The following is a 26,949-nucleotide window of genomic DNA, read 5'->3' on the forward strand; positions in this document are numbered from 1 at the left end:
TAAAATGGAGCTATAACAGTACCTACCTCACAGATTGGCTCTAAGATTAATCATGGTAACTTTTGAGTATTGGCATTAGCTTTATCCTTTCACTATTTTTATTTAAGCAAAGGGATCTTTCTAGAAAAAAAAAAAAGAAGAAAGTGATGGCTACTCAAGGACTAACATTCATTTCAGACAAATATAAAGTGATCTTTCAAGTAACCAAACACAAGAAATTTCTCTGGAAAATTAATTCATTCATTTGGCATCAGATAAATCTGGGTTGGAAATGGCTCTTTCTCTTCGGGAGAAAGTCACAGTTGTAGTATTTAACCCCTCTTTGCATTGATTTCCTCCCCTACAAAACCTGGATAATATCACTTACTTCAAAAGATTGCTGTAAAAATTACATGAGTAAATATAGTTGACGTGTCTACCAGGAGTTTAAGAATCTAGAGCTGAGAAAGAAGGAAAGAAAGAAAGAAAGAAAGAAAGAAAGACAGAAAGAAAAAAGTTTCTTGAAGACAATTAAAAAAAAAAAAAGAATCTGGGGGTGCCTGGCTGGCTCAGCCGGTTGAGCATCGGACTTCAGGTCACGATCTTGGGGTTCCTGAGATCCAGCCGGGTATCTGGCTCTGTGCTGACAGCTCAGAGCCTGGAGCCTGCTTCGGATTCTGTCTGTCTGTCTGTCTGTCTCTCTCTCTCTCAAAATAAATAAACGTTTTAAAAAATTAAAACAAAAAAGAATCTGGAACTCAATAAATGGTAATTACAGTAACATGCTCGTTAACTCAAAAAAGTTCAAGAATCCCTCATTACTGCAGATGCATAAAGGTTAATAATCCTCAGTCTTTACCCTCGCCTTATAAGAGAAAACAAAGGGAAACACGAAGAAATACTTCAGAACCATCTTTGCAAGAAACGAAATTCACAGTCTTCGTTACGCTACCGAAACCTTAACCTCTGGACAATCTGCAGGCTTCCTCAAGAACAATTACGCCCCCTAAGCCCTGCCTCCCTCAACTCCGCGCCTAAGGTGCCTACTTCTGCGCCTGCGCCGTGACCTAAATTTGGCGCATGCGCCGGATGGGACTGCTGGATTAAAAACCATGGCGTGGATACCAGCAGAGTCTGCAGTGGAAGAGTTGATGCCCCGGCTGTTGCCAGTGGAGCCCTGCGACTTGACAGAAAGTTTTGATCCCTCCGTACCCCCGAGCACGCCTCAGGAATACTTGAGGCGGGTCCAGTGAGTGATCTGACCCTTGAGGGTGGGCTGGTCGTCCTCTCTGCCCCCTAAATGTGATAAAGCGCTCTGCCCCCGCCTCTGTGGCCGTCCCCAATCTCTCGCGAGGTAGGGTCGAATCAGGATCACTTGATTATATCTTTATATGGGCGAGTTTTACCTGTGTCAAGTTTGGTGCTCTTAAATTCCTTGCTTTCAGTCCAGTTAATTTCAGAAATATATTGTTTAGTACTTCAATTGCAATTCTGAACTTTGTTTTCTAATTTCGTTAAGAACTGTAGAAATGGATCGCTTGTTTTACTACACATGAACAAAGCACAGCCGTAATCACATTTCTTGGATTTATTACTTGTTTGTAGGATTGAAGCAGCTCAATGCCCAGATGTTGTGGTAGCTCAAATTGACCCAAAGAAGTTGAAAAGGAAGCAAAGTGTGAATGTTTCTGTAAGTTATATTACCCAGCAGGGGATTCTTCCTCCCCGCCCCCGCCCCCGCCGGAATTGAAAGATCAATGCTATGGTATCCCACAGTATCTCTGATGATATATGTAAGATTTGACTACTCCCTGTGACTTTAGACATTAACTTGTACTTTTTCCCCAAAAGGACAGTTGGCATTTACTGCTTCCAGAGAGGTTTTCAGTAACCCTGGCATTCATGAAGACTTACTGATCATATTTTAAGGAGGTGATCCAATCCTAAAGGACTCTTTAAATAGGTTACTTACACTATCCTTTATTTTTAGGGAACCTTTTCCCGTTGTCTTCATAATTATTCTTGGACTGGTGTTTAATCTTATTTAGTATAGTTTGCATGTTTTGAATTTGACTGGGTTTTGTTTTTTAAGAATAGAAACTCAAGTTTCTTACATTTTTCTAACTACTTGAACACCTTGAACATGTTTTTTCATTTATATTATCCAGAGTATTTTTTTAAGTGTTTATTTATTTATTTTGAGAGAGAGAAAGCAGGGGAGGTGCAGAGAGAGAGGAAGACAGAGAATCCCAAGCACGCCTGATATGGGGCTTGAACTCATGAACTGCGAGATCATGACCTGAGCTGAAATCAAGAGTCAGACGCTTAACTGACTGAGCCATCCAGGCACCACATATCCAGCATATTTTTTAATTAAGCAACTAGGTTGTGCCACTCACTGGGAATACAACAGAGAATAAGACAGAAAAATCCCTACCCTAGCAGAGTTTACATTCTCCTGAGGAAGACAGAGAGCAAACAAGCAAAGTAATAATTATATATTGTGACTCTTGCTATGAAGAAAATTAAATGTATAATGACCAATAAGTAACAAGATAAAGTAGTCATAGAAGATCTCTTTGGGAACTTACTATTTAACCTAAGGTCAAAGGAAAGCAGCAGTTTGTAAATTGTGATAAGTCCTTTTCCTTTTATGTTCTAAGTAATTTCTTTATCTGATGTTTATAATCAGGAAATTTTAACTTAGATACTGTAATGTTTCATATCATTCCTATTTATAAGTTTTTAGTTGATGGAAGAGAAGGTCTTATATACTTAGCTTTTAAAAAGTGGCCGTACTGTTTTATTTCAAGGCAGTATGTGATTAATTTTGAACTGTTGTGCTGTCTTAGGAAGCTGAAGTAGCCCTTGTAAAGTCAAGTGTCTTAAATTATTTGAGAACATTCTACCCATACCAAAATCCTTTATTTGTGATGTATCTATTTGTTTCCAAAGTTTTATTTTTTTTAATGTTTTTTTTTTTTAATGTTTATTTATTTTGAGAGAGAGACAGAGGGAGAGCAGGGGAAGGGCAGAGAGAGAGAGGGAGACAAAAAATCAGAATCAGGCTCCAGGCTCTGAGCTATCGGCACAGAGCTTGATATGGGGCTTGAACCCACAAACCGTAAGATCACGACCTAAGCTAAAGTCAGACACTTAACCAACTGAGCCACCCAGGCGCCCCAAACAGTTTTGTTATTATAGAAAGATAGGACTAGATTATATCTTCAGGACTCATATAATATTTCTTAGTTTAGAAACTTCAACTATGAACCATTCCAGATTGCTCTTATTGAAGTGACTATGCAAGGATCATTTCCTAATGTTTAATGTGTGTTTGTTTGAGAGAGAGAGAGAGACAGAGAGCGCGTGCGCTCAAGTCGGGGAGGGGCAGAAAGAAAGGGAGACACAGAATCCAAACCAGGCTCCAGGCTCAAACTCAGGAACCATGAGATCATAGCCTGAACCACCCAGGCTCCCCGTTTACTAATGTTTAAATTTGAACATAAATAGTAAAGTGAAAGGCCTATGTTTTGCATGTGCAAAAAGTATAGTATTTTTCTTATATGGTCTTCATCATCTACTTTATTACTCTTCATCTTGATTCTGCTTTTACTTTACAGAGGCATGAGATTCTACTTATACCAATGACATTTACTGTAGTATTTATGAATTGATCTCTAGCTTTCAGGATGCCAGCCTGCTCCTGAAGGATATTCTCCCACACTTCAGTGGCAACAACAACAAGTGGCACAGTTTTCATCTGTTCGACAAGTAAGTGTACTTTATTTAAACCAAATTAAACCTCTCTCCCCTCCCTCCCTTCCTCCATCAAGATTTATTTCTGTTCTTAGACCATAGTTGTAAAAATAAGATTCATTATTCTGAAGGATGAAGTTAAAATATTTATGAATCAATTACCCAATAATAATTATTAGAGATAATACAGTTTGAAACATGTTTTCCAAATTTCAGGATTGTTAGAATGTTGCACAGCTGATTTCTTTTTAGTTATCCATTCACTGGAGATCACTTGTCTAACTTTTCTTCCTTCAGAGTGTGATCAGACATAGAAGTCACTGGAAATCACAACAGTTGGACAGTAATGTGACCATGGTATGTAAGTTTCTTTAAGTTGTACAATGTGTACCTATTTGAGACGGTTCCTATTTATTGCCACTCTTTAAAGATTCACCTACTTAACCTATATTATTTTTGTTCCTTTTCACTGACCATTAATAGAAACAATTCCATTATATTGGTGGTCTTAAAAATATAGAATCAGTAATGCAAGCTGTTATTTTATGACAGTTTTAATCCATAGCATCTTGAGAGGCTTTGGATAGGTATTGTTAGGCCTCTACAAATTTTAAGAGTTCTTCTAGACATTGCTTTTTTAGAAAATAAATATATTTTTTAAAGAAAGAAAATAAATATATTTTCAGTATTTACAAAAAGATTCAATGAGGTAATGGTGCCATACCACAGACATTTTGCTAAAGCCCGTCATGCATACTAGAAAGTAGTATTTTCTGTGCTTTATCAACTTAGATATAATTTTAAACTCTTCAGGAAATATGTTCTCTCTGGACTACTGAATAAAAAGGGGAGTTGGGGAAGAGATGGATACATTTTTCCAGGACAATACTTTTAATGTTTTAGGGAGTCTCATGTTCTTCCTGAGAATCAAACGCAAGTTATTTATCTTCAAAGGAGAAAATTGTGTGCCCCAGCACACAGTTTTGCTCACAGTTTCAGGTAGCTGGTAGATTCCAGGTTTTAGAAGCTTCCTATAGGCAGTGCTTCCTAATGTCTTTTACGTGGTGACACGTTGGGATAAACGGAGGAGGCTGCTTGCATAGCCTTGGACTACCAGCTGAAAGCTGAGAGATTCACTATATAGACTCTACTTTCTTCTCCATACCAATTGAAAGCTCTGCTCTAGGAAAAGTGTGAAATGAACTAACGTTACTTGCCCACAGTCATTTAACTCATAAAAGGGATAGCTGAAATTCAAATTGAAGTTTGTTTGGCTATAAAGCCTTTTGCTGTGTTGTGAGGCCTCCTGGTAAAAAGGGGGTAGGGGAGGAAGGGTAGATGAGTAGATTTTTTTTTTCTTGCTCAGCATCAGGACTTTAGGGTACATGCTTACTAATTGAAAAAGAAGCTGCAGGGGCGCCTGGGTGGCGCAGTCGGTTAAGCGTCCGACTTCAGCCAGGTCACGATCTCATGGTCCGTGAGTTCGAGCCCCGCGTCGGGCTCTGGGCTGATGGCTCGGAGCCTGGAGCCTGTTTCCGATTCTGTGTCTCCCTCTGTCTCTGCCCCTCCCCCGTTCATGCTCTGTCTCTCTCTGTCCCAAAAATAAATAAACGTTGAAAAAAAAAAAATTAAAAAAAAAAAAAAAAAGAAGCTGCATCAGTAACATTATGACAACATAATTTTGTCAAAAATGTAAATGACCTAACATAATTGATTGAATAAATTCTGGTCCATCAAAACAGTGGAATATTAATAGCAATAACATGTTCATCATGGCAAAAGTAATCGTTACGTAAATAATGAAATGAAAAATGTCTAAAGCATTCTGACATTTATTTTTTTTTTTTTTTTTTTTTTTTTTTTAAATTTTTTTTTTTCAACGTTTATTTATTTTTGGGACAGAGAGAGACAGAGCATGAATGGGGGAGGGGCAGAGAGAGAGGGAGACAGAGAATCGGAAACAGGCTCCAGGCTCTGAGCCATCAGCCCAGAGCCTGACGCGGGGCTCGAACTCACGGACCGTGAGATCGTGACCTGGCTGAAGTCGGACGCTTAACCGACTGCGCCACCCAGGCGCCCCAAAGCATTCTGACATTTAAAGCAACTATGTAAATATAAACATTTATTGATCTATTCAATCATTTATTATAAAGTACCTGCTGTAGTTAATAATCCAGGAATTATTCAGTGTTACCTGAAGCAGAAATAGTCTCTGACCTAATGGAATAATGGAAAGGGCAAATACATTGTTTTAGTACAATAGACCTTTTCGGGGTCTCATATCTGTCCTGAGACTCTAATGAAAGCTATTTATCCTCAGGGGGAAAAACTGTACCTATGCAAAGTAATGTGCAAGTTGATATGTACAAATAAAAATTGTTTCTTAATGTGGTTACATTGAGCCGAATGCCTCTCCCCACTGGTCCTACATTTGATGGTGTAGTATAAACCTATTCTTTCTTTGACTGAACTGCCCTTCCAGGTATGTGAAGTACGTCATCCTGTCTCTTTCCCTGGTATAAACATCCTTTGTTCTTATAAACATTCTTAGTGTGTTTTTTTCCATACCAGTTACCATCTTTATCACCCTTTTCTGAGCCTACTCTTGTTTGTTAGTGTCCACTAAAGTGTGATCCAAACTAGACATGTCCCACGTAATATGTAACACTTGGGCACTGTATTAGTTTGCTAGAGCTGCCATAACAAAATACTACAGATTGGGTGTTTTAACAAACAGTAATTTATTTTCTCACAGCTCTATAGACTGTGAAGTCTCAGATCAAGGTGTTAGTAGGTTTGACTCCTCTTGAGGCCTCTCTGGCTTGCAGATGGCCGTCTTCTCACCGTGTCCTCACATGGTCTTTCCTATGTGCACAAGCATCTCTAGTGCCTCTGAATTTCCTCTTATAAGGACAGTAGTCAGATTGGATGAAAGCCCACCCTAAAAACCTGATTTTAATATAATCCATTATAAAGGTCCTGTCTCCAGATACAGTCACAGTCTAAGATACTGGAAGTTAGGGCTTCAACATACGAATTTTGGTGAGACAAAATTCAGCCCATAACAGGTACCATATCTTTGTGTTGAAGTTGTGGGAATACAGAGGACCTCACTTCTTTTTTTACTATTCAGTAAAAGAAAAATACATAGAAATAAGTAAATTCCTTTTTTTTTTTTTTTTTTTCTTTTTCTTTTAGCCAAAGTCTGAAGATGAAGAAGGCTGGAAAAAATTTTGTCTGGGTGAAAGGTTATGTGCTGAAGGGGCTGTGGGACCAGCTACAAGTGAAGGTCCTGGAATCGATTATGTACAAGTAGGTGATATGTGGATAAACAAAACAAAAGTGTTCTAATTTTGGTGTGTAATTTAACATAAAGACTTCACAAACTACAGCCTAGGCCAAATCTAGTCTGCAACCCGTTTTTGTGCAGCCAATGAGCTACGACTGTTTTTTATAATACTAAGCGACTGAGACCGTGTGTGGCCTGCAAAGCCTAAAATACTTACTGTTTGCCTCTTTACAGAAAATGTTTGCCAACCTATGACTTAGTTAAGTGGCTCTTTAACTTAAAAATGTGCAGCCCAGCTTTGCGCAGTGGAGTATCGTAGCCAATGAGGTTTATCCGAGGCGCGATTATTGCTAATTGAAAACTTTTCCCAAAAATGTGCAGCCCAGTTTTTGAAACAGTGTACTGTGACCTTTCTTAGGTGGGCTTCTTATCTCTTAGGTTTTAGCTATGTGATAATTTTGTGAGTTAAATAAAATTCAGGGTTTTTGTTTTTTCTTTTTAATGTTTATTTTTATTTTTGAGAGAGAACCACGCACATGTGCACATGCGTGCAAGCAACGGAGGGGCAAAGAGAGGAGACAGGATCTAAAGTGGGCTCTGTGCTTTCAGTGCAAGGCCCAATGCGGGGCTGAAACTCAGAACTGTGAGATCACGACCTGAGTGGAAGTCGGATGCTTGAGCCACTCAGGTACCCCCAGGGCTTTTTTTTTAGCCTGGGTTATGAGTTTTGAGTCGTCAGGGAAACAAAGGAAAACATGACACAGATGCTTAAAAATGCTTAGTAGATTTCAGGGGCACCTGAGAGGCTTGACTGGTTAAGCATCCAACTCTTGACTCTTGGTTGTGGCTCAGGTCATGAACTCACGGTTCCTGAGTTTGAGTCCTGCGTCAGGCTCTGCCCTGACAGTGGGAAGACTGCTTGGGATTCTTTCTCTCCCCCTTTCTCTCTATTCTTCCCCGACTTGCATGCGTGCACTCTTTTTTTCTCTCTCAAAACAAATAAATAAACCTAAAAAAAATACTTAGTAGATTTCATATTCTGGAGATGAAGTGTTAACAACACTTCACAAAACAACAAAAACTAATTGGTCCAAAAAATGTAAAATCTCCAAAAATCATGAAAAGATCAAGAACCCAATTAAAACAGAAAAGGCAAAGGATATAAGTAGCTCACAGAAAGAAAAATATGAATTTCTGTTACATGAGAAGATGCCCGCATTCACTTGTAATAGAAATATAAGTCCACTGAGCTGCTATTTTCCAGCTAACGTTGACAAAGGAAATTTGATAATCTGTGTCAACAAGGGTTGGGAAAATAGGCACTCTTACACATGGTGGTAGGGGTATAAGTAAATTCAGATCTATAAGCTAGCTATCTTGACACTGTTTCTTACACAATCTATTGTTGTTCTGGGTAATATCCGTAATGTATGTTACATTTCAAAATGTATTTTAATTTGACAATTAAAACTTATTAAAATTTATTGTATTTATTTTACTTATATATACAAGTAAAATACATCATGTGAAAGAACCATTTAAGGACACAGAGTTAATGCATATCCTCTTAACTTTCTCAGAAATCAGTGCTGTTTTCATAATGAGGGATCCCAGCATTAAACTTCAGCGTACTTTTTTAACTGAATCAGATTAGGTTTGAAAAAAAAATCACTCTAAGTCAAGTACCTTTAATTCCTAAAATGTTAGCTTTAGCTGAAGGTTTTGAAAAAGTGTATACAACATGTTATTGTCATAGTATCAATTTTTCATATTATCATTTTAAGAAATTTCATACTTTAACATTTAATTACTAAAATCATTATCTTTAAATTTATGTAGTCAAATTGAAAAACATTTTTCAATACCTCCTTTATAATACCATTTAGTAAATTTCAGTCTCATTTTTCTTTCAGATTGGTTTTCCTCCCTTGCTTAGTATTGTTAGCAGAATGAATCAGGTAAAATCCATAATAAGGATGTATTTATTCTTTTATTTCCAATGTGTATGAAAGTATTATGAATATATTTATTGAACACTTACAATATGTAAGATCCTGTCCTAAACTCTTTAACAGTTCTTATTTAATCACCAATATAACCCTTTATGGGGAGTTATTATTAATATCCAACTTTTATGGATTAGGAAACAGAATTGGAGATGGTTTTTCAGCAAAATTTAATGGCAACACTGGGATTCAATCCCAGTTTGACCTAATTCCAGAGCTCATGCTAAATCATTTTGCTAAACTATTCAATTGTGTACATTTCAGTTATAAGTCTTAGATTTTGGGATTTGAAGTAAAATGAAGGTGAAATTGCTATGAAATACACAGTGGCGCCTGGGTGGCTCAGTTGATTAAGCCTCTGACTTCGGCTCATGTCATGATCTAGCAGTTAGTGAGTTCAAGCCCAACATTGGGCTCTGTGTTGACAGCTTAGAGCCTGGAGTCTGCCTCGGATTCTGTCTCCTTCTTTCTGCCCCTCCCCTGCTTAAGGTCTGTCTCTCTTTACCTCTCAAAATTAAGCATTAAAAAAAAAATTAAAAAGAAAAAGAATGAAATAATTTCTTAGACAAAAGGGGAGAAAAATGGACTTTGGTTCTTCAGTCTTTTAGGATGAGGAATTCTATTACCTACTTAAAGAGCAAGTAAAAATTTTGATTGTTTTGCCTTCACATAGCACTAGGTGCCCTTGGAAGATAAATTTTTTTAAGGGTCATACGCTGTTGTAAATCATATACTGGCTAACAGTTTCACTTACTTGATCATTTGCATTAAATGCTGTAGTAGTCATTCTCAGTGTCCAACTATACTTGAATAAGCGAGAGAATATTTTCAACAGTTTAATAAATTCTGTCTATATAGCTTTAAAACAGATCTTTCTCCACAGTAACTTTTTTTTTATATTTTTACTTTGACTTAATGAAAATAACTTGAAGGTATTTATGGAAAGATTTTTTTTAAGAGCACATGGAATTTTTTGAGTATTTGTAAACTAAATCGTAGTTACAAACTAAATCCTAGGATTTAAAGCAAGATATTGATACTTGAAAGTATATAAGAATATTTGTCTAAAAAGTCTTCTCACTGAGTGAGCCACCTAACCAATTACTAACTACAATCATAATTTTCTCTGGAAGTCTAAAGAATGGGACCATTTTAAATATCAGAGTTGTTTTCTAACTAAATTTAATGAAACCCATGTTGAGCTTGTCTTTGTTTTATTACTAATTCATTTCTTCCACTTCCCCTTTCTCCTTTTTTTAGGCAACAGTAACTAGTGTCTTGGAATATCTGAGTAATTGGTTTGGAGAAAGAGACTTTACTCCAGAATTGGTAGTATTGCTTCTTTTTATTTTAATAATGCAGACAAAATTATACATACTTATTTAATGTATGAGATATGACTAACATGTTTATGTATAGGTTTATGTATCATACCTGTGTATAATTATGTGTATGATGTAAACTATGTTTGTTTGCACTGAAATTAGTAATTTATGCTAGCATGCAAATCAACATGCTACTTCTTTTGTTGAAAAAGACTTGCCTTAGAAAAAGTCAACTAAAGAGTTGATTTATATCCTGAGAGAAGCAACATATCTCATGGCAGTGTAGTAACAAACAGTCACAAACTGGCATCCAGTCTGGAGGTCCCATTTTGACTGGCTTAACAAAGTTTGAAATACATTTTCTCAAATGGCTTTGAAATCCAATCCACAAAAGAATAGTAAATGCCAACAATAATACCAAGCACTATGTGCCAGGCATTACTCTAAGAACTTTGAATATAGTGACTCCTTGAGTCCTCCAGTAACCTATGAGCTGTTATTTGCATTTTACAGATAAGGAAACTGGAGCACATAAGGATTCAGTAACTTGGTTAAGATCACACATCTCATAACTGGCAGAACAGAGATTCACACCCCAGCAGTCTGGCTATACTCTTAACAACTACGCTTCAATGGCCCCTCTACTTTATAGTTTTATATTCACAGCTCATTTTTCACCTTCAAAAACGGGGTCAGTTTGATGGGCATTATATAAATGAATTATCTGCATTAATCCCCTAGTAAGAAATTTTATTGTCCTTTGAAGCTAGATTTGATTTTTAGAAACATGTATTTTTTATAGTTAAAGATATTTGTAAAAGAGTGTACCTGAGGCTCCAAAGCTCCCTGTCAAAGCATAAGATATAATCTTTGCCCTCCAGAAGTTTAGAATCTGTCTGGGAGAAACAGATAAACCAACATTATATAGTGTACAAATTTCTAAGCTTGCCATTCAGCCAACTGGCTTAGATAAGGCTCTTACGTAAGTATGATGGTGATATCCTTTATCACTAGATTTTCATTTTTTGTTTTTGTATTTTATTCTTTTAAGTCTCTGCTATGTTACATGTACTTTTCTTAAGGGGAAAACAATGTTTAAAATCACTGCTTCTAAAAAATAAATCAAAATCAGTCACTGTTGGGGCACCTGTGTGGCTCAGTTGGTTAAGCGTCCGACTTTCGCTCAGGTCATGATCTCATGGTTCATGAGTTTGAGCCCCAAATTGCCTCTGTGCTGACAGCTCAGAGCCTGGAGCCTGCTTCCAATTCTGTGTCTCCCACTCTTTCTGCTCCTCCCTAACTCGGGCTTTGTCCTTCTCTCTCAAAAATAAATAAAAGCATTTAAAAAATGTTTTTAATTAAAAATAAACAAAAATTTAAAAAATAAATCACTGTTTCTGATTCAGTGCTCAAACATGTTTTTTACATAGTATAATTAACGTATTATTCTGGAATTTTTAGCTCATATTACATATATATGTTTCCGTATGATAATATAATTCACATAATTTCCATTGTCTTAATGCCTTATAGTTTACTTTGATTCTCTCATTATGATCATTTGAGTTCTTCCTTATATTTTACAATCATGACTAAATTATAAACATTTATATTAATTTCATTTTAATTGTCAATTTCTTAGGATATTGCTAGAATATAATTATTGGGTCAAGGTTTTATAAGCATTTGTAATACTCTCCCAGATTGCTTTCCAAAAGGAATGAGCTAGTTAAGAATGCCATCAGCAAAGGATTCTTATTTCTTTTCCCTGCAACTCTATTTTTCTGGAGCCATATGCAATTGCTATTTCTGTAGTTTAAAAACATTTGATTATCAGTAATTCAGTATGGTTCAATCTAACATTTTATAATTTCTGTTTTCAAATTGAGTGAATTTATAGTAGTATTTCAAATTAAAGACAATTTATATTTCTTTCAGTGTCAGTGAAACAATATTTTTCCCATGCATTAGTATATTAGCTATACCTTCAATAGAAAACTTGGTTCATATTCGTGTTACTTGTTCATTGGCATCTGTGTATTGAACTCTAAATTCTGTATCAATTCTTTCTGTCTGATAGTGACCTTTTAGCAGTATTACATGACCTGTTTTCCTTCTCTTCCTTTTATTTTTTTAACTCTGTGCTGTAAGATTTTTTTTGATTTTTTTTTTTTAACTTCTAAAGATTACTCACTGAAGAGGGTGGTAAGTTTGGCTTTTCCTATTAATTAGTGAAAGCATATTACCAAAAAGTAACTGTATTTGCCAGAGGAACCATCGAAGTGTTTCTGAACCAATGACAACTGCTTTACTAACTTGTAACCTAGTTAATCCTTTGAATCTAACTTTGAGTAACTGTCTCTTAAATCAACAGTGTTCAATTTCTGTATCCAAGTAACCATACCATCAGAACACTCCTATTGAGAATATCAGTGTTTAAAGTAAAAACCTAGATCATGAAGTTTGCTTATCATATACTAACAAAAGGAAAATGGAACTTTTTGAAAATTTCTGTACTTGGGATTACTTTAATATTTTTTTGAGAAATACAGCCTCATTTTTCATCCAAATATAAAAGTATTAAGGAAAATTTTTTGCTATTTTGTGGTGGGTTTTATGTTTTAGTATTGCCACAGTGTGCTCACTGTTTGCTGACCTTTGAAAAAAGGAACCTCTCAGTATAAATCTTAGACAATCAGAGGTTTAAGCACCATTTGAATACCTGAATGCCAGCTATATATAGTAAATGTGGTGCTGAACATGTGAGTCAAGTTTAAATGTACAATAGCTTTTTTGATACAGAAGAGAATTCCACTTACTATTTATTTAAAAAAACCTAGATGTGAATCTTTTGTTTAGGAAAAAGTTTTATTGATTTTGGGGTTGCTTGAGGAGCTAATTTACTTTTGTTGCATAAATTGCTATGTAACCGTTGTTCTAATATTCTTTACGTTTCTCCAAAGTGATGTATTGCTCAGATTAAACTCTGTCATATACACTGCTGGTAGAAATATAATTGGATACATCTTTTATAGAGTAAAATTTAGTGGTTATATCTCAGAAACCTTTATGAACATACATACGCTTTGATACCACCATTTTATTTCTAGGAATTTAGCCCAAGAAATCAATGAGAAATGCTCTAAAACTTATTTTAGGGATATTTATCACACTATTTATTATATAACAGCAACAAATTAAACCTCTTAAGTGCTCAATAATAGGAAATTGACTAAGTAAGTTTTGGTGCATCCAAAATGGAACATTCATTTCACAAATATTTTAATTAAGCTCCTGTTGTGTTCCAACTCTAGACTGAGTCCTGGGGGTATAATATCTATCATTATAACCTCACAGAGTTTGGGGGAAAGAAAGAATAAACCAGCTATGATAGGAAAGTATGATAAGTACTTGGTTAAAGAGTATTTATATAAGTGCTATGTTGAGATTAATAACACTCCCTCGTTAATCCCATTTAACAATGTTGGGAGATATTTATTATGTATTGCAAGTAAAAGAGATGGTAACAAAATGTTATTACCCCACTATTAATGTTACAATAATGATAAAACTTTATCTTTTAAAAGTTGTATGTGTAAATAGGAAAAAGATTAACATTTTTTAAGTTTTAGCAAAAATTTTATCTGAATGGTGGGATTGCAGGTTTATTTGTTTGTGCTTTTTGTATTCTTCAGTTTTTCTGCATTAAGTATATATTCCTTTTGTAATTGAAAAGAAAAAAAACCTATTTTATTTTATTTATTTTTAGTGGTCTGAAAAAACCATTTTAAAAGAGGATGGGGATAGATTTCATTTGCCACGGTACTTAATAGAAGTATAGAAGTATCAAAACATTATTTCATCTAGAGTATAGTTCCTTTGTATAGACACAGGGGACAGAGTTATAAAATTATAAAATTATTCATGTATCTGTCTATGGACGGAAGAGGAAAAAATGTATCTTAATTTTTGCATGGACTTACACACTTCTTAATGTAGTTTTCTGGTCATGATTTAGGACTTCATTTATAGTAAGAACCTCTGAAATGAACTCTTTAGGGCTAAGGGTATTTTGAAGTGTCTGATGTTCTGTGTTTCTAGTAAGAGGATACAAAAGAGATCAGCTGGCTGTCTAGATGATCCTTTGTTGTCTGTATCCAAACATAATACAGTTAAATGTTACATAAAGTTATCCATAGCAAATAACCAGACACAACATTGGACATTTTTAAGTTAAACTTATAGTGTAGTATTTGCTACTTACTATCTTTTAAAATCCTGTTTAGGGAAGGTGGCTTTATGCTTTATTGGCTTGTCTTGAAAAACCTTTATTACCTGAGGCTCATTCACTGATTCGGCAGCTTGCAAGAAGGTGCTCTGAAGTAAGACTCTTAGTGGTAAGTTACAACTTACTATTTCAAATTGAAAGCACTTTTCAATTTATATGGTGATAAAAAGGATCCCATTGAAATAGGAAAATGTGGAATATTTTATTAGTGGAGGTTAGATTTAGGCACATAATAAAAATAGGCCTAAAATAACAGGTTAAACAAAATGGAACTGTTTTTTTTCTCAGATAAAAGAAGTCTGGGGGTGCCTGGCTGGCTTAGTCTGAAGAGCATGTGACTTGATCTCTGGGTCATCATTCAAGCCCCACATTGAGTGTAGAGATGACTTAAATCAAGTTTAAAAGAAATAAATATTAAGGGGTTCCTGGGTAGCTCAATCAGTTAATTGTCTACCACCTAGGCTTGATCTCATGGTCATGAGTTCAAGCCCCAAATTGGGCTCTGTGTGGAGCCTACTTAAAGAAAAAGAAAAATTTAAATAAGGAAAGTCTGCAAGTGGATAGATCAGATCTAAGATGGCAGTAACCCAGGCCTTTCAGTTCTGCTTCGTGGCTTCCATCTTCAGGCTCACCTCATGATCCAGGACAGCTGCTGGAGCTTCAGCCACTATATTATTTGCTTTTAGAAAGCTAGAAAGAAGAAAAGGTATCCTCTAATAAAGTTTCCCAGAGGTTCCACAAGCACATCTGGCTATATAGCTCATTTAGCCAAAATTTAGTCACATGGCCATAAGGAACTGTGGGAAATGTTTACTTTTAGCTGGTGGCAGTGTCCTTAGCTAAAACTGAGCTTCATTTGCTAAATAGTAAGGGGACACAAGCTGGAATGGTCAACTAACAGTCTCTGACAAAATGATTATTTTGAATTTCTCCAGTCAGATGCTTAACTAACTCATGCCTGCAGCATTATAAATAAATTTTATGCTGGATTAAGCCCATTTGTAATTTTTTCTTTCATCCCTTCTTTCCCTTCCACAAAATGTATACTTGTTCTCCACTGACTACTCCAAAATATTTTTATTAAACATCCATGCTATGGCCCAAACTAACTTATATGGCCTGTACTCCAAGCCAAATGTACTTGCTACTAATACTCAGTAAATATTTCCCATGTTTTGTTCCTAGAATTTATTTCCTCTACAGAAGTGCCTTTTCAGGCTTCTAGTTCTGCATCTAAATACCATTTACTTTTTACAATCTGGCTCATATTCTACTACTTTTTTTAAAGTTTTTATCGATTTATTTTGAGAGAGAGAGAGTGCAAGCTGGGGAGGTGCAGAGAGAAAGGGAGAATCCCAAGCAGGCTCTGCACTAATAGTGCAGGGCTAAAACTCATAAACCTTGAGATCATGACCTGAGCCGAAGTCATACACTTAACCAGCTGAGCTACCCAGGCCGCCTCATATTCCACTACTTTCTATGATACTTTCCCTGATCCTAACAATTAAGAAGAATCTCTGTATCCTCTATTTTCCCAGTATACTTTGTATCTTTTTTATGGGCACTTAGCACATTTTTCCTTTGATTAAAGTTAATACAGATATTTCATCTTCTGTGCTATTAGCAAGTAGTAGGTTTTATTTAGCTTTGTTCCATATAGCACTTGACACATAGAGTTGAGTACACTAACACCATGGAAGTTTGTCCTGAGTTTGAATTAACATGGGATATGTCTGTTACAACATTACTCAATAGGTTATTGTGACTATATCTTGAAATGTATAAAAATAAATATCAAGGGCGCCTGGCTGGCTCAGTTGGCAGGCCATGTGACCCTTGATTGTGGGGTCGTTAGTTCAAGCCCCTACGTTGGGTGTGGAGATTACTTTAACAAAATAAAATCTTGGGGTGCCTGGATGGCTCAGTCAGTTAAGTGACTCTTGATTTCTGCTCAGGTCATGATCTCACCATGGTTTGTGGATCAAACCCCACATGGGGCTCTGCACTGTCAACACAGGGCCTACTTGGGACTCTCTCCCTCTCTCTCCACGTTTTTTCCTGCTTGTGCACACACAAGCTCTCCAAAATAAACTTTAAAAAAGTAATTTTTAAAAAATCTTAAAATGAAGAATGAATGAATGAATAAATTTTATACTCTGTAAGACCACTTTATAAAACATACAGTTCAGCAACTACCTTCATTACAATTGAGAACCCTTACCTGAACTGGTTTCTGGTATGTCTGTTATTTTTTTTACATTTATTTATTTATTTTTGAGAGACTGAGACAGAACACGAGTGGGGGAGGGGCAGAGAGAGGGGGACACAGAATCTGAAGCAGGCTCCAGGCTCTGAGCTGTCAGTACAGAGCCCGACATGGGGCTTGAACTCACAAACCGTGAGATCACGACCTGAGCCAAAGTCGGATGCTCAACCAATGGAGCCACCTAGATGCCCCTCTGGTATGTCTTAATTTAGAAGGGGTGCCTGGGTGGCTCAGTGGTTAAGCGTCTGACTTCGGCTCAGGTCATGATCTCACAGTTCGTGGGTTCGAGCCCTGCGTCAGGCTCTGTGCTGACAGCTCAGAGCCTGGAGCCTGCTTCAGATTCTATGTCTCCCTCTCTCTCTGTCCCTCCCCGGCTCACCCTCTGTTTCTCTCTCTCTCTCAAAAATAAATAAACATTAAAAAAAAATATTTTTTTTTAAATTTAGAAGCCAGGATTTCACTCCTCAGTTGTAAGCTCTTTAACACATTTTTATATAAATTTTTTCACTACTGTCTAGTTAGGATATAGGCTCCTTTTTTTTTTTGCTCCTCTACTTGGAACAAGAAAAGATCTCTCTCCCAAGTTATTCTCCTTTGAGCCTTCAACTGTTTCTTTTCCCTGTTGAGGATCTTTTTTCAAAAGATCATGTTAGATGTTCCTCAAGGGTTATTAATTCTATAGTTTTATCCTTTTTCTTTGAGGTTTTCTATTGCCGTGTGATTATTACTATTATCTAATAAATTTTTCATGTTTTACATCTTAAGAGCAAATTTGCTTCAGAAATATTAGGGAGAACTCTACATTTTTCTGTTTTTTTCCCTTTAGGACAGCAAAGATGATGAGCGGGTTCCTGCTTTGAATTTATTAATCTGCCTGGTTAGCAGGTAAGTAACCCTTGGCTCCTTGCTTTATAATAGTGTTATTAATGGAGACTATTGTTTTCATTTTCTTTTTTTTTTTTTTTTTTTTTTCTTTTTTTTTTTTAACATTTATTTTTGAGACAGAGAGAGACAGAGCACGAACGGGGGAGGGTCAGAGAGAGGGAGACACAGAATCTGAAACAGGCTCCAGGCTCTGAGCTGTCAGCACAGAGCCCGACGCGGGGCTCGAACTCACAGACCGCGAGATCATGACCTCAGCCGAAGTCGGCCACTTAACTGACTGAGCCACCCAGGCGCCCCTATTGTTTTCATTTTCTTTTTTTTTTTTTTTTTTTTTTTTTTTTTTTTTTTTCAACGTTTATTTATTTTTGGGACAGAGAGAGACAGAGCATGAACGGGGGAGGGGCAGAGAGAGAGGGAGACACAGTATCGGAAACAGGCTCCAGGCTCTGAGCCATCAGCCCAGAGCCCGACGCAGGGCTCGAACTCACGGACTGCGAGATCATGACCTGGCTGAAGTCGGACGCTTAACCGACTGCGCCACCCAGGAGCCCCTATTGTTTTCATTTTCAAGCAGAGTAAATTAAGGTGTAAAGAAACAATATTATATGTATCGCAATTCCCTATTTTTAAAAATTTTTTTTTAATGTTTATTTATTTTTGAGGGAGAGATGGAGTGTGAGTGGGGAAGGGGCAGAGAGAGGGAGACAGAGAATCCAAAGCAGCCTCCAGGCTCTGAGCTGTCAGCACAGAGCCTGATGTGGGGCTTAAACTCACAAACCATGAGATCATGACCTGAGCTGAAATCAGACGCTCAGCCGACTGACCCACCCAGGTGCCCCACAATTCCCTATATTTCTAGTTTTTCTCTGTAAGTAATGCTTCAGTGAAGATCCTATTATTTCCTGAAGGCAAACTCCTAGAAGTAAGTTGAAAGGCATGCCATGTAGTTTTATTTATTTATGCATGTAATTTTTTTTTTAAGTTTATTTATTTATTTATTTTGAGGTGGGGGGGCAGAGGGGAGAAAGAGAAACCTAAGCAGGCTCTGCACTGTCAGCATGGAGCCCAATGTGGGTCTTGAACTCAACCCGTGAGATCATGACCTGAGCAGAAATCAAGAGTCAGATGCTTAACTGACTGAGCCACCCAGGCATGTAGTTTTAAAACAGATATTTATTGGGGCGCCTGGGTGGCGCAGTCGGTTAAGCGTCCGACTTCAGCCAGGTCACGATCTCGCGGTCCGTGAGTTCGTGCCCCGCGGTCCGTGAGTTCGAGCCCCGCGTCAGGCTCTGGGCTGATGGCTCAGAGCCTGGAGCCTGTTTCCGATTCTGTGTCTCCCTCTCTCTCTGCCCCTCCCCCATTCATGCTCTGTCTCTCTCTGTCGCAAAAATAAATAAACGTTGAAAAAAAAAAAAAAAAAAACAGATATTTATTAATAGTTTCCCTTCCAGAAACTCATACCTTTCTGTATTCCCAGAAAGTGTCAGTGAGACCGCCCATCTCCTATTCAACACTGGGCATTTTCAATTAATATAAATATTTCCATTTTCATAATAAAAAGATGTAAATTATTTTTATTTACTTGTGTTTAATTACCAGTGAAGGTAAAAAATATTTCATTCTACTGCAATTTTGTTTCATTTGATTATTTTTTATCTTGTTTTATAATTACATAAAATACTTACATTATTCCAAAGTTAAAATTTTAATTCAAGATACATTTGAAATATTTTAGAATTCACCTTTATCGTCTTTAGCCTTTCTCCCCCTTAGTTTTCCATTTTATTATAAATTTTTGGTTTATCGTTCATTGTTTCTTTTTAAAAGTATAAGCAAGTATATATAAATATATCTGCATTTGTACACATACTCACAAATGTAGCATACTAAACATACTGTTCTGTACCTTGCTTTTTTTTTTTTCACTTATTAAATCCTAGAAACTGCACTATAGCAGTGTAGGTATTTTCCTCATTCCTTCTGTACAGAAGCCTCATAATCTTCCACTGTGTTGATGTACTGTTATTTATTCAACCAGTGCCCTTATTGATGGATATTTGGGTTATTTGTGGTGTTTTGCTATTACAAATAGTGCTATTAACATTTTTTAAACGTACGTTAAATTCTTTATTAGGTATTTTGACCAACGTGATTTAGCTGATGAACCATCTTGATGTAGTTGATCTCTCAGGAATGGAAGATACTGGTGATGAAGGCAGCCTGAGTCTGAGGATATACAGTGACAACTCAAGTATCTTCAGCACTATTTGAAGGATCTTCATCTTAACCTGTGCATCTCAACTTGATATTCAGAAGATAAATTGCATTGCTTTGAATATCCAAAGTATCTTTGGAAAATCCCAGCAAGTTTTTGATGAATAGTTTAAACAGTTTTCTGTAATCACATGCTTTTAAAACAAATTGAGTGCCATTTATTGGTGAAGCATCCTGTACAGAAACTGTATGGTGAAATTGTACAGAGGAGCTGTTTCATTGTGTTTTTACATATATACACATGAACTTTTCTTGTAAATGTGTTTTTTGGGGCACCTGGATGGCTCAGTCGGTTGAGTCCAACTCTTGGTTTTGGCTCAGGTCGTGACCTCACAGTTTGTGTGATCAAGCCCCACATTGGGCTATGCACTGACATTATAGAGCCTGCTTGGGATTCTCTTTCTTCCTCTCTCTGCCACTCCTTCCTATTTCTCTCTCAAAATAAATAAACATTAAAAAAAAAAATCTTGTTTGACTCTTGACAAAAGATAATGGATAAATGTCCTTACTATTAGAATTAAGATAATTTTGATTGGGGTGCCTGCGTGGCTCAGTCGGTTAAGTGCCCAACTTCGGCTCAGGTCCTGATCTCACAGTTCGTGGGTTAGAGCCCCTCATCAGGCTCTGTGCTATTAGCACAGAGCCCGGAGTCTGCTTCAGATTCTGTGTCTCCCTCTCTCTCTGCCCCTCCCCCGCTCACACTCTGTCTCACTCTCTTTTTAACTTGTTAACTTTTTAACATCATTTTCAATAATACTTTTTCTTAACACATCATTTTGTCTGTCAAATCTCTTATTCATATCACTTATAATTTATGTATTTTTTATCTATTTCTTTGTTGGTTAGGAATATTTTCTACTTTAACAGATTCAAGTAGCAATGGCTTTTCAGTAGGGGATTATTTTTCTCACACAACAAGAAGTCTAGAGGAGCTAGAAGAGATGGCTACTAGCATTGGTTCCATGATTGATCCCACAATACCAATGTCTCTGAGAATCTTTTGGCCTTTCCCTTGTGATAACAAGATGGCCACTGCAGTTCAAGGCAATGTGTCTGTACTCAGGACCAAAAAAGGGGGAAGGAGCCAGAGCCTTTCACATCTGATTCTTTTGTCATGAAGGCAAAACCTTCTCCAGAAATTCACAGCAGATTTGTGTTCATCTGTTGGCCACAGTGTATAACAGGATCACCTGTAGCTTGGAGAAGGGTAGGGAAGCAAAATTGTAAGCCTTTCCAGTCTTTCCAGTAAGAGGTAGAAAAGGAAAAGGGAGGGGGGGGGCAGGGGAGTGAAAGGAAGAGGGGATTGGAAATACCTGTGGACCAAGCTACCAGTAGTTTTGCCACGAGTTACAAATTGACTAGAAAATTTGTATTTGAATCTTGTTACATCTTAGCTGATTTTTAAATTATAGCCTAATAATCCAAATTGTGTTTTACCATAATTTAAACACTCTCATTGTTGGGTATCTAATCTGTTTTCAGTGTTAATCCCATATAGAAAATGCTACCATGAATATCTTCATGTATAAAACTTTTTCCTTTCTTTGACCAGAAGTTGCCAAGAGTAGGGTTGCCAGTAATGAATTTATCAGTTAATACTGCATTTGAAAACTGAACTGAGGTTTTAAAAATTAGGGATTTACTTTTGCTTCTCATAATAATTGTGGTGTAACAAGTTCAGGGTTGGTAAAGCAGCTCTACAATATCTTAAATGCCCTGGACTACGTCCAGATTTCTCTTTCATCAATTTTATTTTTTTTTCAACGTTTTTATTTATTTTTGGGACAGAGAGAGACACAGCATGAACGGGGGAGGGGCAGAGAGAGAGGGAGACACAGAATCGGAAACAGGCTCCAGGCTCTGAGCCATCAGCCCAGAGCCTGACGCGGGGCTCGAACTCACAGACGGCGAGATCGGGACCTGGCTGAAGTCAGACGCTCAACCGACTGCGCCACCCAGGCGCCCCTCTTTCATCAATTTTAATAGCTTTCATCTTTTTAGTCATGATATGGTTGCTTTATCTCTTGCCTCATATCTAGATTCCAGAAAGAATAAAATGGCACCACTCCCTCTTGTCTATATCAGGGGAGCAAAACATTACAAGAAACCCTCAATTTATGTATTATTTGCCAGCAATCTATAAAATTTTCTAATTATAAAAAAAGCTGGAAAGTATAATTTTTTAGCTGATAACACTGTCAGGCCTGCCAAAAATGGGGGTTCTGTTAGAAAAGAGAGTGAATATTGGGTAGGGAGCCAGCACTGTCTACATTAAAGAGTTTAGATTTCCAACCTATACCCCAGTTACCAGTGTACAGCCTCACATTTTTTGCTGATTTGATGCTTAGGGGGTGAGGGGCTGGGGGTTGATTTAATAAAGTTGAAATATCAATTATTCTTTTAATTTACATTTCTTCTATAACTAGTGGCTGAGCATCTTGTTACACATGCTGCTCACAGAAGAACAGAATTCGTATGGACTAGATTAAAAGCAATTTTGCATGTGCAGAAGACAAGTGGTATAAATTAAGTAGTTACACCTCTATTTTCCAGCAAGCCACAGAATCTCTAATAGTGAACTGAGAACTCTTGTTTATAAGGACTCATCTGGCATAGGATATTTTTCAGGAGTGTAGAGACAAATGAAAGTTAAAGACATTTTAAACCACTCATGTCCTAAGAATAAAGTAAGAAGACTACCAATATAGCTTTAGTGTTTATTAAGCCTTTCACAATTAAAAGTACCTTTGATTTTAATGAGAAATTGAGGAGAAAAATTTCCCCAACTCTTAGGTAGAAAGCCTTAAAGTTCAGGGGCGCTTGGGTGGCTCTGTTGGTTAAGTGAGTTCAAGCCCTGCATCGCGCTCTGTGCTGACAGCTCAGAGCCTGGAGCCTGCTTTGGATTCTGTCTCCCTCTCTTTCTCTGCCCTTCCCTGTCTCTGTCTCTCAAAAATGAATAAACGTTAAAAAAAAATTTTTTTTTAAGAAAAGAAAGTCTTAAGCTTACTGAAAAATTACACATCTTAAATGTGAATTTTTTTATTTTTATTTTTAAAATTTTTAACATTTATTTATTTTTGAGAGAGAGAGCATGAGCAGGGGAGGGGCACAGAGAGGCAGACACAGAATCTGAAGCAGCTCCAGGCTCTGAGCTGTCAGCACAGAGCCCGATGCAGGGCTCAAACCCACAAGCCATGAGACTGTGAGTTGAGCTGAAGTTGGACACTTAACCAACTGAGCCACTCAGGTGCCCAAAATATAAAATTTAGAGGTATTTTGAAAATTACAGCTACCAAATGGTAGTTTAATCATGTCTATGATGGGAGCAGTGACAAAGTAAATTAGATTGCACCTATAATTTTTTTCCACATAAAAGATTACTTCTTTTGTTCAGTAGGATATTATATGTTTATTAAATTGTAATATTTTAATTAAAATTATATTCATTTCTATTTCTAAAAATAAGATTATTTCATCTGTATCTTTTAGCAGAATAAGCAGTTAGAGGCCGAATTAGATTAAAAGTGGTTCAGGTTATCAGTTCTAGCATCTGGGGACAAAGATAAAAAAAATGTTTTAGAGGGGTGCCTGGGTGGCTTAGTCTGTTAAGCCTCCGACTTTGGCCCAGGTCATGATCTCACAATTTGTGAGTTCGAGCTCCACGTCAGGCTCTGGGTTGACATATCAAGAGCCTGCAGCCTGCTTTGGATTCTGTGTCTCCCTCTCTCTCTGCCCCTCCCCACCTGCTCGCGCTCTCTCTCTCTCTCCCTCTCTCTCAAAAAATAAATAAACATTAAAAAAAAGAAAAATGCTTTAGAAATTATTGAGACAGGTCAAGTTGACCTGTGTTCATGCCAAGATTATATTTTGCCTATATATGTTACCAAATTCCCATCAAATTTGTAAAAAAAAAAGTTTCCCAAATGACGCTAGAATATTCATTTATGTGAGCTATTAGGGTTTCTGAAAAAAAGAAATGGTACTGTGATCAAGTACTAGGTAAAATAAAATTAAGCTGATTATTGAGGTTTTCAGAACCTGTAAAATGTCATTAATGTGCATTAAAGATCTACAAAAGAGGATGGATTTCCAAAATATACTTGATCACAATGCTCATTTTTCAAAGAGCATTTTGAAAAGCTTTTGTAGGTTCTGTCCAGTTTCTTAAAATTTGATGACCCCCAAAACTGTGCCAATTCCAGTTTCTGCAATCAGTCTAAGGGCCTGAATGAACTCCCATCCTATAGCTATATTCTAGTAGAGCTTTGAAACAGTTCACCAGGCAATGTTGGCTCTAGGATTTTGTTTCCTTTTGTCACTGCATATTGCGTCCTGCTGTGGACTGGATACTTATGTCCCCCCAAAATCCATATATTAAAATCATAACCTTCAAAGTGATATTAGGAGGCAGGGTCTTTGGGAAGTGATTATTAGATTATGAGAACTCTGTCCTCATTATGTGATTAGTGCCCTTATAAAAAAGACCCCAGAGAGTTAGTTAGTGCCCTTCTGCCAAATAAGGACACAAGCAAAAACATCTGTGAACCAGGAAGCAGGTACTCACCAGACACTGAATCTCCTTGTCCCTTAATCTTGGCCTTCCCAGCCTCCAGAACTGTGGGAAATAAATTTCTGTTTCTTATAAGCCTATAGTATTCTGTTATAGTAGCCCAAATGGACTAAAGTTCTGATGACATCTCCAGTTACAAGGTTTGATTGCTAGACACAAGGACTCAAGCTGTGTCATTATGGTTAGTAGAAGCCACTGACTAAACACTTTATGCTGTCCTCATAGTTTGTCATTCATATGGTACACTTTTCTACTTTCTGCTCTTTAAAACAGGTATGCTACTCAGTAAGGGCCCTTGATGACTCTAATTAAGATGAAGTCATGCAAAAGGATACTGAAATCTAAGCCACTTTCTAATTGCAAAAGGCTTATAAACCAAAATATTCTGTGTGATATTTTTATTCTTTATTTCCATATGTACACACAATAGGCACTGTGCTATTTACACAGAATATCTCAATGTTTACACCAATCTTATGATTTTATCCCTTTTAGCAGGTTTCTAACCTGGAGCCCATGAACTTCAAAAGGAAAAAAATTACATCTCTATTTTTACTATCCTCCTTTTACTTAGCATTTCCTTCAGTTATAAATATAGGAAACAAACCATAGTATCACTCATCAATACCTGTGACTTTGTTAGTTAGCATCAGAAGTCCTAGATGTTTTCATATCAAAGTGTAGTTGCAGATGTTTCAGAATATTCACACAGTAGTTCAGAATATAGTAGTTATAAAACCTGCCTTTAGATCATGTCTGACTGCAGATTTCCTGTCTACAGCTTCTGGTGCCAACTAACTATAGGCCTGGAAGCCAACACCAAACATTGTAGTTGTATGTTCTCACTCTGGTTTCACAAATATCTGCATTACTTTCTGGTATTACCTAGGAAGACTGATCTACAAATGGAAGGACCTGAGCCACAAGACTACTTCAGTTTAAAGAACACCCCACAGGTTCTTAGGCAAGCTAAACAACAGCTGTCATTCTGATGTCTTCACATAAAAATTAATTTTAATTTGTCTCTCTCTCTCTCTCTCTCTTTATATATATATATATATATATATATATATATATATATATATATATATATTTCTAAGTTTGTTTGTTTATTATCTTTGGTAATCTCTACACCCAACATGGGGCTCAAACTCACAATCAAGAGTCACATGTTCTTCTAAGCCAGCCAGGCACCCCTTGCCTCTATTTTAAATATATTGCCTTGTTTAACATAAAGCACATATATCGCATTTTTTTTTAATGTTTACTTTTGAGAGAGAGAGAGACAAAGCGCAAGCAGGGGAGGGGCAGAGAAAGAGGAAGACACAGAATCTGAAGCAGGCTCCATGCTCTGAGCTGTCAGCACAAAGGCCGATGCGGGGCTCGAACTCAAACTGTGAGATCATGACCTGAGCCGAAGTTGAGCACTTAACCAACTGAGCCAGCCAGGCGCCCCTACATCACATTTTAAATACTTTGAAGTGCACCTGGGTGGCTCAGGTTAAGCACCCAAGTCTTGACTTCAGCTCAGGTTATGATCTCACAGTCATAAGACTGAGCCCCGCACCAGGCTCCACACTGAGCACGGAGCCTGCTTAGGATTCTTTCTCTCTGCCCCTCCCCTGTTTGTGCTCTCTCTCAAAAAAAAATTTTTTTTGATAACATTGTATCAGTACAATTGTTTCCTTTGTAGCCTTATGTATTTTATTTGTGCATTAAAAACATTATGAGAAGGAGTTCATAAATATCAACACACTGCCAAATAGGAGTCCCTGGCCCCCAAAAGGTTAAAAAACAAACAAACCCTATACTATGAGGAAATGAGTTTTCACCACTGTCCCATCCATCCCAAATATGGGTCCTGAGAGTTTTCCCCTTCAACATTCCTCCCAAGAACTCCTGCTACAGGGGCACCTGGATGGTTCAGTCGGTTAAGCATCCTACTCTTGATTTCAGCTCTGGTCATGATCTCAGTCTTAAGATTGAGGTCAGCCTCAGGTTCACAGTGAGTGTGGAGCCTGCTTAAGATTCTCTCCCTCTCCTTTTGCCCCTCCTCCACTTGTGTTCTCTCTCAAAAGATAGATAGATAGATAGATAGATAGATAGATAGATAGATAAAATAAAGAACTGCTTCAAAGAAGGGGTTATTATCCAAAAGGGGCAGTTTGGATGAGGCTCAGTACAACTTTGGGTGAGACTGGAGAAGTATTCCTTCTGCTAGCAGATCTATAACTGATAACCCATGGATTCCCCCTTTTGAAAGAGAAAACAACAGCTTACATGGTTCCTCAACACAAATGGCTGAAAT

General features: G+C 37.1%; 2 protein-coding genes and 1 pseudogene across 3 annotated transcripts in view; 2 read left to right on the top strand and 1 right to left on the bottom strand.

Annotated features, from left to right (window-relative positions):
• The first annotated feature begins 1,069 nt into the window (after positions 1–1,069).
• On the top strand, positions 1,070–20,420 carry GEMIN2 (gem nuclear organelle associated protein 2). 2 transcript variants are annotated; one of them, XM_047861325.1, is made up of 10 exons: positions 1,070–1,228; positions 1,585–1,669; positions 3,664–3,753; positions 4,036–4,095; positions 6,937–7,050; positions 8,941–8,985; positions 10,294–10,362; positions 14,645–14,755; positions 17,739–17,797; positions 19,932–20,420. In XM_047861325.1, exons 1-10 carry the CDS (start codon positions 1,092–1,094, stop codon positions 19,969–19,971), a joined length of 810 nt encoding a protein of 269 aa, XP_047717281.1. In that variant the 5' UTR covers positions 1,070–1,091; the 3' UTR covers positions 19,972–20,420. The 2 variants fall into 2 exon arrangements, with proteins under 2 accessions (XP_047717281.1, XP_047717282.1); XM_047861326.1 differs by lacking the exon at positions 8,941–8,985.
• On the top strand, positions 7,322–7,433 carry LOC125169382 (uncharacterized; annotated as a pseudogene).
• Positions 15,314–26,949, bottom strand: part of TRAPPC6B (trafficking protein particle complex subunit 6B) — a 30,061-nt gene continuing 18,425 nt past the window's right edge. Inside the window, exon 6 of the mRNA XM_047861329.1 lies at positions 15,314–15,336. Coding sequence (XP_047717285.1) covers positions 15,329–15,336 — 8 coding nt within the window. The 3' untranslated portion in view covers positions 15,314–15,328. The remainder of the gene's footprint in view (positions 15,337–26,949) is intronic.

The sequence above is a fragment of the Prionailurus viverrinus genome, chromosome B3, assembly GCF_022837055.1.
Source record: "Prionailurus viverrinus isolate Anna chromosome B3, UM_Priviv_1.0, whole genome shotgun sequence".
NCBI classification, from domain to species: Eukaryota; Metazoa; Chordata; class Mammalia; order Carnivora; family Felidae; genus Prionailurus; species Prionailurus viverrinus.